This window comes from Coregonus clupeaformis, chromosome 19 (genome assembly GCF_020615455.1).
Source record: "Coregonus clupeaformis isolate EN_2021a chromosome 19, ASM2061545v1, whole genome shotgun sequence".
Taxonomy (NCBI): Eukaryota; Metazoa; Chordata; class Actinopteri; order Salmoniformes; family Salmonidae; genus Coregonus; species Coregonus clupeaformis.
Genome location: NC_059210.1, coordinates 6707687 through 6724241, shown reverse-complemented (window position 1 = coordinate 6724241; position 16555 = coordinate 6707687). Strand labels below are relative to the sequence as shown.

Below are 16555 nucleotides of genomic sequence, written 5' to 3'. Positions count from 1 at the left end.
CTCTAGATTCAAACTGTTAGACCTATATCCATCCTGCCCTGCCTTTCTAAAGTATTTGAAAGCCAAGTTAACAAATAGATCACCGACCATTTCGAATCCCACCGTACCTTCTCCGCTATGCAATCTGGTTTCCGAGCTGGTCGTGGGTGCACCTCAGCCACGCTCAAGGTCCTAAACGATATTATAACTGCTATCGATAAAAGGCAGTATTGTGCAGCCGTCTTCATCGACCTGGCCAAGGCTTTCGACTCTGTCAATCACCCCATTCTTATTGGCAGACTAAATAGCCTTGGTTTCTCAAATGACTGCCTTGCCTGGTTCACCAACTACTTCTCAGAAAGAGTTAAATGTGTCAAATCGGCGGGCCTGTTGTCTGGACCTATGGCAGTCTCTATGTGGGTGCCACAGGGTTCAATTCTCGGGCCGACTCTATTCTCTGTGTATATCAATGATGACGCTCTTGCTGCTGGTGACTCTCAGATCCACCTCTATGCAGACAACACCATTTTGTATACATCTGGCCCTTCATTGGACACTGTGTTAACAAACCTCCAAACGAGCTTTAATGCCATACAACACTCCTTCCGTAGCCTCCAACTGCTCTTAAACTAAATGCAAGCTCTTCAATCGAACGCTGCTTGCACCCGCCTGCCCGACTAGAATCACTACTCTCGGCGGATCTGACTTAGAATATGTGGACAACTACAAATACCTAGGTGTCTGGTTAGACCGTAAACTCTCCTTCCAGACTCACATTAAGCATCTCCAATCCAAAGTTAAATCTAGAATCGGCTTCCTATTTCGCAACAAAGCCTCCTTCACTCATGCTGCCAAACATGCCCTCGTAAAACTGACTATCCTACCGATCCTTGACTTCGGCGATGTCATTTACAAAATAGCCTTCAACACTTTACACAGCAAATTGGATGTAGTCTATCACAGTGCCATCCGTTTTGTCACCAAAGCCCCATATACTACCCACCATTGTGACCTGTACGCTCTCGTTGGCTGGCCCTCACTACATATTCGTTGCCAAACCCACTGGCTCCAGGTCATCTATAAATCACTGCTAGGCAAATCCCCGCCTTAACTTAGCTCATTGGTCACCATAGCAACACCCACCCATAGTATGCACTCCAGCAGGTATATCTCACTGGTCATCCCCAAAGCCAACACCTCCTTTGGCCGCCATTCCTTCTAGTTCTCTGCTGCCAATGACTGGAACGAACTGCAAAAATCTCTGAAGCTGAAGACTTATCTCCCTCACTAACTTTAAGCATCAGTTGTCAGAGCAGCTTACCGATCACTGCACCTGTACACAGCCCATCTGTAATTAGCCCACCCAACTACCTCATCCCCATATTGTTATTTATTTTGCTCATTTACACCCCAGTATCTCTATTTGCACATCAATCACTCCAGTGTTAATACTAAATTGTAATTATTTTGCACTATGGCCTATTTATTGCCTTACCTCCATAACTTACTACATTTGCACACACTGTATATAGATTTTGTTCATCCCATATGTAACTGTGTTGTTTTTATCACTCTGCTTTGCTTTATCTTGGCCAGGTCGCAGTTGTAAATGAGAACTTGTTCACAACTGGCTTACCTGGTTAAATAAAGGTTAAATAAAAAAAAATAACATTCAATTCTCTGGCAACAGCTCTGGTGGAAATTCCTGCAGTCAGCAAGTCAATTGCCCGCTCCCTCAAAACTTGAGACGTCTGTGGTAGGGATTAATATTTTCCCGAAAATCTATCAAGTTTCAATACCGGGAATAATTCATATTCATCCCGAGAGTCCCGGGAAATACCGCAAAAATCGTAAGTGACCATTTCAAGCGTTTAAAACCAAGATATTGCCATCTTGGCTGCGACACTATGTAAAGATTTCACAGCAGGTGTAACTGATATTTAGTAATGGTAGAGTAACGTTGATCGCCAATAATGTTGTGAATTGCAAAACAGGCCGTTCAAAATTCAGAGCGTTATCATGTTCCTCAATTAATTTGGCGCATTTCAGCAGTAGGCCTAGGCTATCTCGACACAGAGCGCTTTCAGGAACCAAAGAGCGCACCCCAAGTAGGCCATAGCGTTATCAAATCATACAAACTTTGTAACGGCAGTCAAACAAAAGTCAAATGACCAAAGTTGCTAATCTTGCTAGATAACCTCCAATGAATGATAGAATATCTCCTATTTGGCTAAATTTAGTTGATGATTATACAGATGGCACATCAGCTCATGAATAACAGGTAGATAAAGAGAGGAAATTATTTTAAATATCAAGGTATCTTAACGGGGACCAACTTTTTAAATAAATAATAATATCCATATCTACTCTCATACCGTTGGTTGATCAGATATTCCCTACCGAAGATCTCATATGGGCAGCAACACTAGACAGCGCAGAGAAGCGGGGGAAGTGTTATAGCAGTATTTTGACGTGCTTTGATAATGCAACCTATGGATTACAGAATAAAGTTAGGAATTTTAATGCGAGACTGGAGTCAGGATTTTGGGTTTCAGTGGGATTGGGACGATAGGAAAATAGCCTGGGCTCTATATAAGGCTACTACGTGAGTCAATAGATAAATAATAGCCTACACTTGATTTAGGCTACATTATTGCATGCTAAATGTTTCTGATCAGTGATAGATGAGCAAATGAATAAGTGAGCTACCACTTCCACTTGTCCAGCCAGAGATCTTGTCATTAAAACATTTCGGGAAATGTGGTCCTCTGTAGCTCAGCTGGTAGAGCACGGTGCTTGTAACGCCAAGGTAGTGGGTTCGATCCCTGGGACCACCCATACACACAAAAATTTATGCACGCATGACTGTAAGTCGCTTTGGATAAAAGCGTCTGCTAAATGGCATATTATTATATTATTATAAGAGTGGTCCCGGGATCCCGGTTACCCATGTTAATCCCTGTTGTGTAACAAAACTGCACATTTTAGAGTGGCCTGTTAGTGTCTCCAGCACAAGGTGCACCTGTGTAATGATCATGCTGTTTAATCAGCTTCTTGATATGTCACACCTGTCAGGAGGATGGATTATCTTGGCAAAGGAGAAATGCTCACTAACAGGGATGTAAACCAATTTGTGCACACAATCTGAGAGAAATAAGCTTTTTGTGCGTATGGAACATTTTATGGGATCTTTTATTTCAGCTCATGAAACATGGGACCAACCCTTTACATGTTGCGTTTATATTTTTGTTCAGTGTAATTATTGTCCTATTCTTAGACTACACAACAATTTTCCCTCCCTCCCTCTCCAGGTCTTAATCACAGAGCATGGAGACCTGGGCAACGGCAGGGTCCTGGACCCTAAAAACAAGATCTCCTTTAAGTTTGACCATCTGAGGAAGGAGGCCAGCGACCCACAGCCACACAATTTGGACGGAGCCATGGAGGGCTGGAGGAGTGCTGTGGACGGTGCTGTCCGGGCCTACGTCAAGGAGCACTACCCCAACGGAGTCTGCACTGTACGTTTGGGCTGCATAACACCTTTTTCTTGACTGATCCTGCACTGTTGAATTTGTCATTTGATCATGTAGCTCATATTATGTGATAACCGAGTTCACTGAAAATATGTGTCGCTTCTCCCTTTTTAGATTTACGGCAAAACCATTGACGGACATCAAACCATCATTGTGTGTATCGAGTGCCATCAGTTTCAACCAAAAAACTTCTGGTATGTATGGATTTTTAGAATCAAAGATGCCGGATTAATGAAGTATATTTGTGGTTTAGGGTTCTAATCATTTACAGTGCATTGGGAAAGTATTCAGTCCCCTTGACCTTTTCCACATTTTGTTACGTTACAGCCTTATTCTAAAATTGATTAAATACATAAAAATCCTCATCAATCTTCACACAATACCCTATAATGACAAAACTGTTTTTTAGATTTATAAAAAATAAAAAACAGAAATACTTTATTTACGTAAGGATTCAGACCCTTTGCTATGAGATTTGCAATTGAGCTCAGGTGCATGCTGTTTCCATTGATCATCCTTGATGTTTCTACAACTTGATTGGTGTCCACCTATGGTAAATTCAATTGATTGGACATGATTTGGAAAGTCACACATGTGTGTATATATAAGGTCCCACTGTTGACAGTGCATGTCAGCGCAAAAACCAAGCCAGGAGGTCGAAGGAATTGTCCCTAGAGCTCCGAGACAGGACTGTGTCGAGGCACAGATCTGGGGAAGGTTACCAAAAAATGTCTGCAGCATTAAAGGTCCCCAAGAACACAGTGGCCTCCATCATTCTTAAATGGAAGAAGTTTGGAACCACCAAGACTCTTCCTAGAGCTGACCGCCCGGCCAAACTGAGCAATCGGGGGAGAAGGGCCTTGGTCAGGGAGGTGACCAAGAACCTGATGGTCACTCTGACAGAGTTTTAGAGTTCCTCTGTGGAGATGGGAGAACCTTCCAGAAGAACAACCATCTCTGCAGCATTCCACCAATCAGGCCTTTATGGTAGAGTGGCCAGACGGAAGCCACTCTTCAGTAAAAGGCACATGACAGCCCGCTTGGAGTTTGCCAAAAGGCACCTAAAGACTCTCAGACCATGAGAAACAAGATTCTCTGGTCTAATGAAACCAAGATTGAACTCTTTGGCCTGAAAGCCAAGTGTCGCATCTGTAGGAAACCTGGCACCATCCCTACGGTAAATCATGGTGGTGGCAGCATCTGTGGGGATGTTTTTTTCAGCGGCAGGGACTGGGAGACTAGTCAGGATTGAGGGGTAAGATGAATATTGAGTAAAGGGTCTGAATACTTATGTAAATGTCATATTTCCGTTTTTTTTATGCAGTTGCAAAAATCTCGACAAACCTGTTTTTGCTTTTCCATTATGGGGTATTGTTTGTGTGTGTGTGTGTGTGTATATATTGAGGGGGGGAAAGAATGTAATCCATTTTCGAATAAGGCTGTATCGTAACAAAATGTTGAAAAAGGTCAAAGGGTCTGAATACTTTCTGAATGCCCTGTAAATGGCTTCAAAATCTCTCCAGGCAGAATCAAAGTATGTTTAGCCTGTGAACCTTAAATTGTCTGGTTTACACGCTAAACAGTGTTTAAACACTATCTAAGCTTGCTTTGTTCGGTACTTAGCTAGCCACTGCCTGTTGGTTTAGAGATCAGTGACCCCCCCATTACCTTGTTGAGCCAGCCAAGATCAAATTAATTTAATTGGATAAGGGCTGTGGCAATCTTCTTTGCGGGTGGGTTTTTACTGCACTTAAGGCTCCCTGAGTGTAAAGATCTGATTCCGCTTAGGAAAGGCTGTGTAGTGGAGGGAGAGGGAGACGACACTAAACTCAGACGCACTTTATGTGAGCTTGTGGATTTAAATGTCTAGTCTTTTCTCTCTCTTTTTAAAGGAATGGACGTTGGAGGTCAGAGTGGAAATTCACCATCGGCTCCTCCACTACTCAAGTGGCCGGAATCATGAAAATCCAGGTGTGTGTGTGTGTGTGTGTGTGTGTGTACATGTGTGCGTATTTATACAGTGCCTTCAAAGTATTCACACCCCTTTTACTTTTTCCATATTTTGTTGTGTTAGAGGCTGAATTTAAAATTGATTAAATTGAGATTTTGTGTCACTGGCCTACACCGGTGGCGGTCGGTGCCGTTTAAGATGAGGGAGGACAGTTTATGAGTATGGCCTTTTTTCTATTACAGCTTATTAGTTTACTGTCATTCTTATTCAAATTCACCCATCTCAATGTGACATCGATAGGTTTAGGCTACTACATGAAACTCACATTTTCCCTATACCCATCATGAGGTTGCTGCAACCTAGCCTACGAATGAATGTTTACAACATACAGTGGGGAAAAAAAGTATTTAGTCAGCCACCAATTGTGCAAGTTCTCCCACTTAAAAAGATGAGAGAGGCCTGTAATTTTCATCATAGGTACACGTCAACTATGACAGACAAAATGAGATTTTTTTTCTCCAGAAAATCACATTGTAGGATTTTTTATGAATTTATTTGCAAATTATGGTGGAAAATAAGTATTTGGTCAATAACAAAAGTTTCTCAATACTTTGTTATATACCCTTTGTTGGCAATGACACAGGTCAAACGTTTTCTGTAAGTCTTCACAAGGTTTTCACACACTGTTGCTGGTATTTTGGCCCATTCCTCCATGCAGCTCTCCTCTAGAGCAGTGATGTTTTGGGGCTGTCGCTGGGCAACACGGACTTTCAACTCCCTCCAAAGATTTTCTATGGGGGTTGAGATCTGGAGACTAGCTAGGCCACTCCAGGACCTTGAAATGCTTCTTACGAAGCCACTCCTTCGTTTCCCGGGCGGTGTGTTTGGGATCATTGTCATGCTGAAAAACCCAGCCACGTTTCATCTTCAATGCCCTTGCTGATGGAAGGAGGTTTTCACTCAAAATCTCACGATACATGGCCCCATTCATTCTTTCCTTTACACGGATCAGTCGTCCTGGTGTCTTTGCAGAAAAACAGCCCCAAAGCATGATGTTTCCACCCCCATGCTTCACAGTAGGTATGGTGTTCTTTGGATGCAACTCAGCATTCTTTGTCCTCCAAACACGACGAGTTGAGTTTTTACCAAAAAGTTTTATTTTGGTTTCATCTGACCATATGACATTCTCCCAATCCTCTTCTGGATCATCCAAATGCACTCTAGCAAACTTCAGACGGGCCTGGACATGTACTGGCTTAAGCAGGGGGACACGTCTTGCACTGCAGGATTTGAGTCCCTGGCGGCGTAGTGTGTTACTGATGGTAGGCTTTGTTACTTTGGTCCCAGCTCTCTGCGGGTCATTCACTAGGTCCCCCCGTGTGGTTCTGGGATTTTTGCTCACCATTCTTGTGATCACTTTGACCCCTCGGGGTGAGATCTTGCATGGAGCCCCAGATCGAGGGAGATTATCAGTGGTCTTGTATGTCTTCCATTTCCTAATAATTGCTCCCTCAGTTGATTTCTTCAAACCAAGCTGCTTACCTATTGCAGATTCAGTCTTCCCAGCCTGGTGCAGGTCTACAATTTTGTTTCTGGTGTCCTTTGACAGCTCTTTGGTCTTGGCCAGAGTGGAGTTTGGAGTGTGACTGTTTGAGGTTGTGGACAGGTGTCCTTTATACTGATAACAAGTTCAAACAGGTGCCATTAATACAGGTAACGAGTGGAGGACAGAGGAGCCTCTTAAAGAAGAAGTTACAGGTCTGTGAGAGCCAGAAATATTGCTTGTTTGTAGGTGACCAAATACTTATTTTCCACCATAATTTGCAAATAAATTCATTAAGCATCCTACAATGTGATTTTCTGGAGAAAAAAAATCTCAATTTGTCTGTCATAGTTGTTGTGTACCTATGATGAAAATTACAGGCCTCTCTCATCTTTTTAAGTGGGAGAACTTGCACAATTGGTGGCTGACTAAATACTTTTTTTCCCCACTGTAGGTGCACAGGTCGAGATAAAAATTGGAGTAATCAAAGTGACAGACAGTGACACATTCAATACCGCCTTGCACATCTAGCTGATCTAGGTTGTAATCATTCATCCAACAGTTGGATTAATGATTACGCTCTCTCACCTTTTCTTTTCGCTTGTGGGCTTCAGTGCACAATACAACAGCTGTCTGTGACCAGGCGAAAAAACCTTCCAAGCAAAACCTTCATACCATAACCGCTAACCGCTACACACAGCCTACATTGTTATCACCATATTAGCCAACGTCATATTCAACATAACTAGCTACTAGTACAAATGCGTTTAATAAACCCTCTACAATCAGGCAGTATAGTGTACAGCAAGCAGTTTAACAGTTACATCGAAGGGCCCAGTGGCAATAAATTATTAAAACCAAAAGCTTACCTTGACTTGGAAGAGTTCCAGTGTTGGATAGCCATAGCCAGCTAGCTAACATAGCATCTCACTCTGTTATTCTACAATGTAGAAAATAGTAAAAATAAAGAAAAACCCTGGAATGAGTAGGTGTGTCCAAACTTTTGACTGGTACTGTAGATCAGAGCCCCCGATTCCGCAGCGAGGCGAACAATTTGCAGTTTGACTTCAGAACTGTGGATTCGTACAATCATACACCGAGATCCGTTCTGGAGAGGACCCTTACTGTGCGAAATGTTTATCAGTGGCATGGAACCCAGGGTCTCCTGCCCAAACAGTTCATAGAAAAGAGTGCTTATGAAAGAAGTTGGGTTGCCCTTCCTCTTCCACACCAGTTTCAAGTCCTGTGACTCGCACATTGAATTTACATCAATGATTTTCGAGTGATTCTGTTAAATGTTTTATTAAATTGATTTCGCCTTCTAGCATAGTTTGCGCTGTTTCCAGGTCATGGAGTCGCCCCTCTGTCAAATTTTCTGCTGTCTCCAAACTTTCCACTTTTAGTTGAGTATGTATCCACTTTAGAAGTGAGCAGAAGTCTGTTAGTTCATAGTTATTTGCTAAAAAAAAAGCAATGAGAAAGCTACCCGTTTCATGCATGCCACTGGAACCGGAAGGTAATGGACTACAGTGGAATAATGTTTTGATAAATTAATAAAAAATGAAAAGCAGAAATGTCTTGAATCAATAAATATTCAACCCCTTTGTTTTGGCAAGTCTAAATAAGTTCAGGAGTAAAGCTTTGCTTAACAAGTCACAATATGTTGCATGGACTCCCTCTGTGTGCAATAATAGTGTTTAACATGATTTTTGAATGACTACTTCATCTCTGTACCCTACACATACAATTATCTCTAAGGTCCCTCAGTCGAGCAGTGAATTTCAACCACAAAGACCAGGGAGGTTTTCCAATGCCTCACAAAGAAGGGCACCTATTGGTAAATATACAAATAGCAGATATTGATTATCCCTTTTGATTACACTTTGGATGGTGTATCAATATACCTAGTCACTACAAAGATAGAGGCGTCGTTCCTAACTCAGTTACCTTAAAGGAAGGAAACCGCTCAGGGATTTCACAATGAGGCCAATAGTGACATTAAAACAGTAACAGTTAGAGTTTAATGGCTGTGATAGGAGAAAACTGGGGATGGATCAACAACATTGTAGTTACTCGACAATACTAACCTAATTGACTGAGTGAATAGGAAGCCTGTACAGCAGGGTTCCCCAACTGGCGGCCCGCATGCCAAATGGTTTTGTTTGTCTCCCCAAGTTTTCTGAGCAAAAATAAGAAAAAGTAATCATAATTTTGTTGGACATAAGACTGTAAAAACACCAGGAAATCAGTATTCCTGCGCATAATAGAGAGACACATGATCATATACAAATGTAAGCAAGGTTTGAAATGATTGCTTTAGTCTAATATTATTAGTTGTTTGGGCTTCTTGCAGTCAATTTACTAATTATTTGAAATTATGTTCCGCATAAGAAGAAATCGGCCCGCGGCTGAATCTAGTTGATGATCCCTGCTGTACAGAATAACAAATATTCCAAAACATGCATCCTGTTTGCAACATGGCACTAAAGTAATGCTGCAAAAAATGTGGCAAAGCAATTTAACTTTTTGTCCTGAATATGTTTGGGGCAAGGACTAGGGAGTTTTTTGGATAAAAATAAATTGAATAGAGCTAAGCACAGGCAAAATCCTAGAGGAAAACCTGGTTCAGTCTGCTTTCCAATAGACACAGGGAGACAAATTCACCTTTCAGCAGGACAATAACCTAAAACACAAGGCCAAATATACACTGAAGTTGCTTACCAAGATGACATTGAATGTTCCTGAGTGCCCTAGTTACAGTTTAGACTTAAATTGACTTGAAATCTATGGCAAGACTTGAAAATGTCTAACAATGATCAACAACCAATTTGACAGCGCTTGAAGAATTTTAATGTGCAAATATTGTACATTCCAGGTGCGCAAAGCTCTTAGACTTACCCAGAAAGACTCACAGCTGTAATCGCTGCCAAGGTTGATTCTAACATGTATTTACTCAGGGGTGTGAATATTTATGTAAGTGAGAGATTTATGTATTTCATTTTCTATAAATTAGCAAAAATGTCTAAACATGTTTTTACTTTGTCATTATGGGGTATTGTGTGTGTGGATGGTGAGGGGGAAACAATTTATTTGATCCTTTTTGATTGTAACTCAACAATGTGGACTAAGTCGAGGGGTATGAATACTTTCTGAAGGCACTGTATGTGTGTGTACACGTGGGCATGGTTACATTTAGCATAATTTATTTCTAGACCATCACACCGTACTCTCTGGTTGTAGGTTCATTACTATGAAGACGGCAACGTTCAGCTGGTCAGCCACAAAGAGGTCCAGGAATCCATGTCCATTTCTGTGAGTGCATCATTAAATAGAATACATGTGGAACAACCCCCCTGCTGTAAAGTATTTGGCTTAGGTATGCATTTTTGATGATCATTGGACATCTCGTTTCACCTCCTGATTTCCACTGTTACTCTCCACCAGAACGAAGCTGCAACTGCAAAGGAGTTCATCAAGATCATGGAGGCTGCGGAGAACGACTACCAGGTGTGTGGGATTAGGAATGGGAACTCTTTGATTTGGGCACATACAGGTAACTGCCAAAATAAAGGAAACGCTAACATAAAGTGTCTTAACAGGGCGTTGGACCACCACAAGCTAGAACAGCTTCAATGCACCTTGGCATAGATTCTAGAAGTGTCTGGAAGTTTTGGAGGGATGCGACATCATTCTTCCACGAGAAATTCTATAATTTGGTGTTTTGTTGAAGGTGGTAGAAAACGCTGTCTCAGGCGCTGCTCCAGAATCTTCCATACGTGTTCAATTGGGTTGAGATCTGGTGACTGAGACGGTCATGGCATATGGTTTACATCGTTTTCATGCTCATCAAACCATTCAGTGACCAATCGTGCCCTGTAGATGGGGGGCATTGTCATCCTATGGGGACATAGCCATGGTAGCCAAAAAGTATGGCCTGTCCAGTATTTTGATGTGACACTAAGCATTATGGGATGTTAATTGCTTAAGTAACTTTGGAACCACACCTGTGTGGAAGCACCTGCTTTCAATATACTTTGTATCCCTCTTTTACTTGTGTTTCCATTATTTTGGCCATTACCTGTACATATACAAATTGCTGTAACATCAAATACATGCAATAATGAAGCATCATATTTTGCCACTAGTGTCACATAACACACATGACACATGTCTGTCAGGCGTTGTTCATATTCTTGTGTAACGTCAAAACATTATCTGGAAACCATTACCACATGACACTGTTCCTGTCAATTGTGGTTCCTATTAGAGATGGGCACGGTTAACGGATTAATTGAATATCCGAATGGATGTTATTATTCGATTACTTGAGTGAGTGTTCATTTTTTAAATATATATTTTTTGGCCTATTTTAACAATGAAAAGTTGTCTACATTTTTTTATTATCCCTATGACATTGTTAACTACAACAATATACCATGACATTTGAAATTCTTAATTTAATAAAACAACCAACTTTTGAGTGTAGTTTTTATAACAGTGCGCATTTAGCCCTCCAGTCTGCCCTGACATTGGTGTGCTATTTTCCCCACTTCAAATAGCAATTACAGGCACGCGCACCTAAATGTTTCCACAAGACCTGACACATCAATACAAAACACTCAACAATAACTTTTTTGTATCAGTTCTATCATGGTGAAAATCAGGCTTCTCTTTTACTGAGTAAGTTTACATGCACACTAATAATTTGATATTAAACTGATTATGGCATTAGGAAGAGTATCGCATTAGTCATGTAAACACCTCACTCGGCTTATCTTAATCGGCATAAGGTCAATCATAGTAAGCATAGGCCGATTTTAATAAAACACCAGGTTTTCTGAGCAATCTTTTGAATTATTAGGACATGTAAACAGCTTCATCGGAGTTCCAGCAGTGTATTTGATCTGTGCATGTGCTAGCACCGGTAGCACAAGCCTCCCTCTTATGTGCGAGTGAAAAAACTGAAGGTATGTATCTTAGAAATAATTGTCCGAACTCAGAATCAAATGGGCTTCCCAAAAATAACATGGTTGCTGTGGTAGAATGTTTATTTTAATGTGCATTTGCATCATTTTGATTGGTCAAGAGAGTCAAGAGCAATTCTCTATCCGGATATCATAGAAGAAAATGATATTATTCTAAAAGTAAAATCATTTCTGAAATGCCTATTGTGACACCCCAAAGCCCTTACTAATTTCGCCGCCCTCTTTCCCGGTCAGACCGCCATCAACGAGAATTACCAGACCATGTCGGACACTACCTTCAAAGCCTTACGCCGCCAGCTTCCCGTGACGCGCACCAAGATCGACTGGAACAAGATCCTGAGCTACAAGATCGGCAAGGAGATGCAGAACGCTTAAAACAAACAAAACTGAAAATCCCAGCATTGCATGACTGGATTATTGTATCGTCTTTGTACAAATTAGATAAATGGGAGCGGAAAAAATAGTGTCCAAAAAATGTCAAACGTTATTACACTTATTAAGATGTCTACTTTTATTAATGCTTTTACACAGACACAGTTAAAAAGATAATCTGTATAATACATAGATGATAAAGTAAATAATCATGTTGTTATTATTGGCAAAATAGGATTTGGATGGAGGATGTAGGACCTAGGAGAGGGGTGGAGCTTCATATGCAAAACAACCTGATATACATTGTGACAATGTTATGTGTCTATTTATTATTATTATGGTAGTTAGACCACACCTTTGACCCAAGGAAAAACAATTCCAATTGCAATGATGAAATGATTATTTTGAGGAATCTGTCTATGTATATCAATTTAGAGTAGGACTTTATTGGCTAATACAGGATAAGAATCCTCTACTGTACTGTAAAAGAGTCCTTCCGTCGTGTTCAATGGCTTGTACTTTTATGACATCAGAATTACATGTTTTGCACGAGTGGTCCATCACCTCTGTCAATTTCTACCACTCAATGTTCTTCTTGGTCCCCTCATATTGATACTTCCCACACGGTTTACCCCAGACCAAACGTGAAAATCTCAAGTTTGTGTGACCCTCCAAGCTAAACTGCAGGTTAACTCACTGACTTCTGAACTGAACTTTCATGACGCCATGAAAGTATGGTTCCTATAATACCCTGACAAGCTTAATTATTAATAACTCTTTAATTGCTACCAAATGTGGATTAAAATGTTCAAATTAAAAGGTATCACTGCTTATTTTGAATTAGAACAGAGCTGACTGTGTTATAACACGACACATTGTAATATATACCTGTATTAAACATCCTTGTCCTTCGGTTTGGTGATTTATTTCCTTGATTAATTGTAATTCAGTCACAACTTTGTTGCATTAAATAATACATTTTATGTTTACTGACTCACTCAAATTTGACCATTGACAGGGTTCCTGTTATAGGGTTTAAGTTAAACACTACTTCTACATTTGCAGACACCTGATCCAGATCGGATTAGTCTCAGATCGCTACAAATGTGGAAATAGTGTTAGGAACCTATCGATATGAATTACCAATCTGATCACCCCAGTTGACCTAAAGGCATGAAATTCAGTACATGGGTCACAAGTAACAAATTTGCCTCGATGGATTTTCTGCCGTTTAGAATTTTGTGAGAAACGCAAAACTCTGCTCTTCTGGCACTGAATGACCGATCTGCATGAAACTTGATATGTGGTATCTATGGACAAAGGTATCTCGCAATATTTTCCAGACAAGTACCTAAAACAACATGGCCACTATTGACCAATAAACATTGACATGGGCGTGGCCTGGCACATATGCATATAAATCAGTCAAGGATATTCATATTGTAACACAATTTGGTACATGTTGCAAACACTGTCAATAATCAACATATGCAATAACACCACACAGTGGAGCTATAACGGGCACATGTTTATATCTCTTGATCTGTTTGACTCAGAATGCTGAAATTTGGCACACGTGCTTAGTGACAACCCCATACCATTTCTCAGACACCACTGGCCCGATTTTAATTAAACTTGGATGTATTAAGCATCTTGCCATTAGAGCTCCAGCATTTACAAAATTACACTGATTGGCCCAAGGGAGGCGCTATAGTCACACGCAATATCTCAGACACCAATGGCACGACTTTGACGAAACTTGGGTGAATGATGCGTCTTGCCATGGAGATCCGTAATTTATTAAATTACACTAATTTGCCCAAGGAGGGGCGCTGAATCATTTGTGGGGGACTATATGTTTACTGTTGCCTTTTTAAAATCATGAATAAAGGTTAACACAGCAGTCATACGAGACAGAACTTACTTACTAAGCTGTCACTCTCGCAATACTGATTGGAGAAGTCGTGTGGATGGCTCTGTCCTTTTTTGTTTGTTTGTTTGTTTCTATTTTCACGGTGGATGGCTAAAACATTGTTATTGTCCCCCACGATGAAATCGGAGGGGGCCTATGGATCTGTCTCAGTCCGTTCGTACGTTAGTCACACGCAATATATCTCAGACACCACTGACCCGATTTTGGGTGAATGATGCCACAGAGATCTGGCATTTACAAAATTACACTGATAGGCCCAAGGGGGCGCTATAGTAATCGACTGAAATTCCAAACATTGAACAAGTACAGCATATCTCCTGTCCTGTTTGAGCTTTAATTGTTGTCACTAATTGGCCCAAGGGGGGGCGCTGCATCATTTTTGGGTGACAACATGTTTACTGTTGCATGGTTCTCAATTTTAAAAAGGTGGAAGATAGTCATCTTTCATAAATAATTTGAATATGTTTTTGAGTATGTGTATGTTTTGTTGTACTATACTAATAAACTCTCAAATGGCAGGTGTTATCAAAGCAGTCATATGTTTCCATCCTTTAAAGTTATTGAAATATCATAAATCGTCCCAGAATACACTAAGAGCCCAGAGTATCATGGCTGAAAATGGGACAGGTTTAATAGAGCAACTCAAGTCCTCCATTGCCTGGTCTTGGACATACTTCTGACAGTCTGGTTCTTTGTTATGATATTTTTGGTTTACATTTTACGAGTGCCATTCAGATACAGCGACAACCTGACCACAGGTGAGAGTCGCTTACGTCAACGTCCTTTTTTAACGACTTCAGAGTTTTAGGTAGGTAACTTGCTTGCTAGCTAGTTAGCATGCTAAGAAAGGTAATTGGGACTAGCTCGAGCTAGTGCGTGCTTGCTAGCAGACTTTGCAGACACGTCTACAGTCTCTAGCCAGACATAAGTATTGTTTTTCTCTCGCTTGTTATGCTAGGATAGCCTAGCTAGTAAGATCATGCAACTGATACGGTTATAGCTGGCTTTCACATAACTAATTTCAAGGTAAGACAATTAGACATGCTCGTTTTTTGTGTATAGTGTTTGTGGACACTATAACCACACTTTCAAAGTTTCCATATTTGCTAACTTTGCTAGCTACTGTAGTTAGTCCGCTACCCCTTAGCTATCTAGCGAAGTCATGTTCCACATGCAATGTTATTTATTTAGCTAACAGTACCTATTACAAGCATGCCGCCAGATTGTGCGCTAACGTTGCAGTTCAATTCGTTGTTGCGTTGTCTTTGTTTTGTTTTTTACCAAGCTAGCAAAGCCACTAGTTAGCTACATGACTAGACAGTAAGTAATGTCTCATCTTTGGAATAGTGACTTTGTTTATATTGTGTTTGTAGTAGTTGGCCTTTTGGATTATTATTATTATTATTTGTATTCTGTCTCAGATAGTGGCATACAATAGAAATGTCTGATGTGGGTAGCTAGCTAACTATACTGAACAAAAATATAAACGATTTTACAGAGTTACAGTTCATAGAAGGAAATCAGTAAATTGAAATAAATAAATTAGGCCCTAAACTATGGATTTCACATGACTGGGCAGGGGCGCAGCCATGGGAGGGCATAGGCCCACCCACTTGGGAGTCAGGTCCACCCACTGGGGAGCTAGGCCCAGCCAATCAGAATGTGTTTTTCCCCACTAAAGGACTTTATTACAGGCATAAATACTTCTCAGCACCTCCCCCTCCCCCTCAGACGATCCCACAGGTGAAGAAGCCGGATGTGGAGGTCCTGGGCTGGTGTGGTTACATGTGGTCTGCGGTTGTGAGGCCGGTTGGATGTACTGCCAAATTCTCTAAAATGATGTTGGAGGTGGCTTATGGTTGAGAAATTAACATTAAATTATCTGGCAACAGCTCTGTTGGACATTCCTGCAGTCAGCATGCCAATTACATGCTCCCTCAACTTGAGACATCTGTGGCATTGTGTTGTGTGACAAAACTGCACATTTTAGTGGCCTTTTATTGTCCCCAGCACAAGGTGCACCTGTGTAATGATCATGCTGTTTAATCAGCTTCTTGATATGTCACACCTGCCAAGTGGATGGATTATCTTGGCAAAGGAGAAGTTCGCACTAACAGGGATGTAAACCAATTTGCACTAAATTTGAGCCATAAGCTTTTTGTGTGTATGGAACATTTCGGGGATCATTTATTTCAGCTCATGAATAATGGGACCAACACTTTACATGTTGCGTTTATATTTTTGTTCAGTGTATATGAT

The 16555-nt window shown here is 40.9% G+C and overlaps 2 protein-coding genes across 4 annotated transcripts in view; both read left to right on the top strand.

Moving 5' to 3' along the window:
* Positions 1-13275, top strand: part of LOC121531538 (F-actin-capping protein subunit alpha-2) — a 43760-nt gene extending 30485 nt beyond the window's left edge. The window contains exons 5-10 of the mRNA XM_041836788.2: positions 3291-3497; positions 3627-3706; positions 5405-5483; positions 10247-10318; positions 10451-10513; positions 12226-13275. Of these exons, the coding sequence (XP_041692722.2) occupies positions 3291-3497; positions 3627-3706; positions 5405-5483; positions 10247-10318; positions 10451-10513; positions 12226-12366 (642 nt within the window). The 3' untranslated portion in view covers positions 12367-13275. The remainder of the gene's footprint in view (positions 1-3290; positions 3498-3626; positions 3707-5404; positions 5484-10246; positions 10319-10450; positions 10514-12225) is intronic.
* A 1620-nt stretch (positions 13276-14895) lies between these two features.
* Positions 14896-16555, top strand: part of LOC121531539 (suppressor of tumorigenicity 7 protein homolog) — an 83491-nt gene continuing 81831 nt past the window's right edge. Inside the window, exon 1 of one of the 3 annotated variants that reach the window (XM_041836790.2) lies at positions 14896-15054. In XM_041836790.2, the coding sequence (XP_041692724.1) occupies positions 14994-15054 (61 nt within the window). In that variant the 5' untranslated portion in view covers positions 14896-14993. Of the gene's footprint in view, positions 15105-15155; positions 15323-16555 lie in introns of those variants that run through there. The other 2 variants (XM_041836793.2, XM_041836792.2) reach the window with 2 other exon arrangements.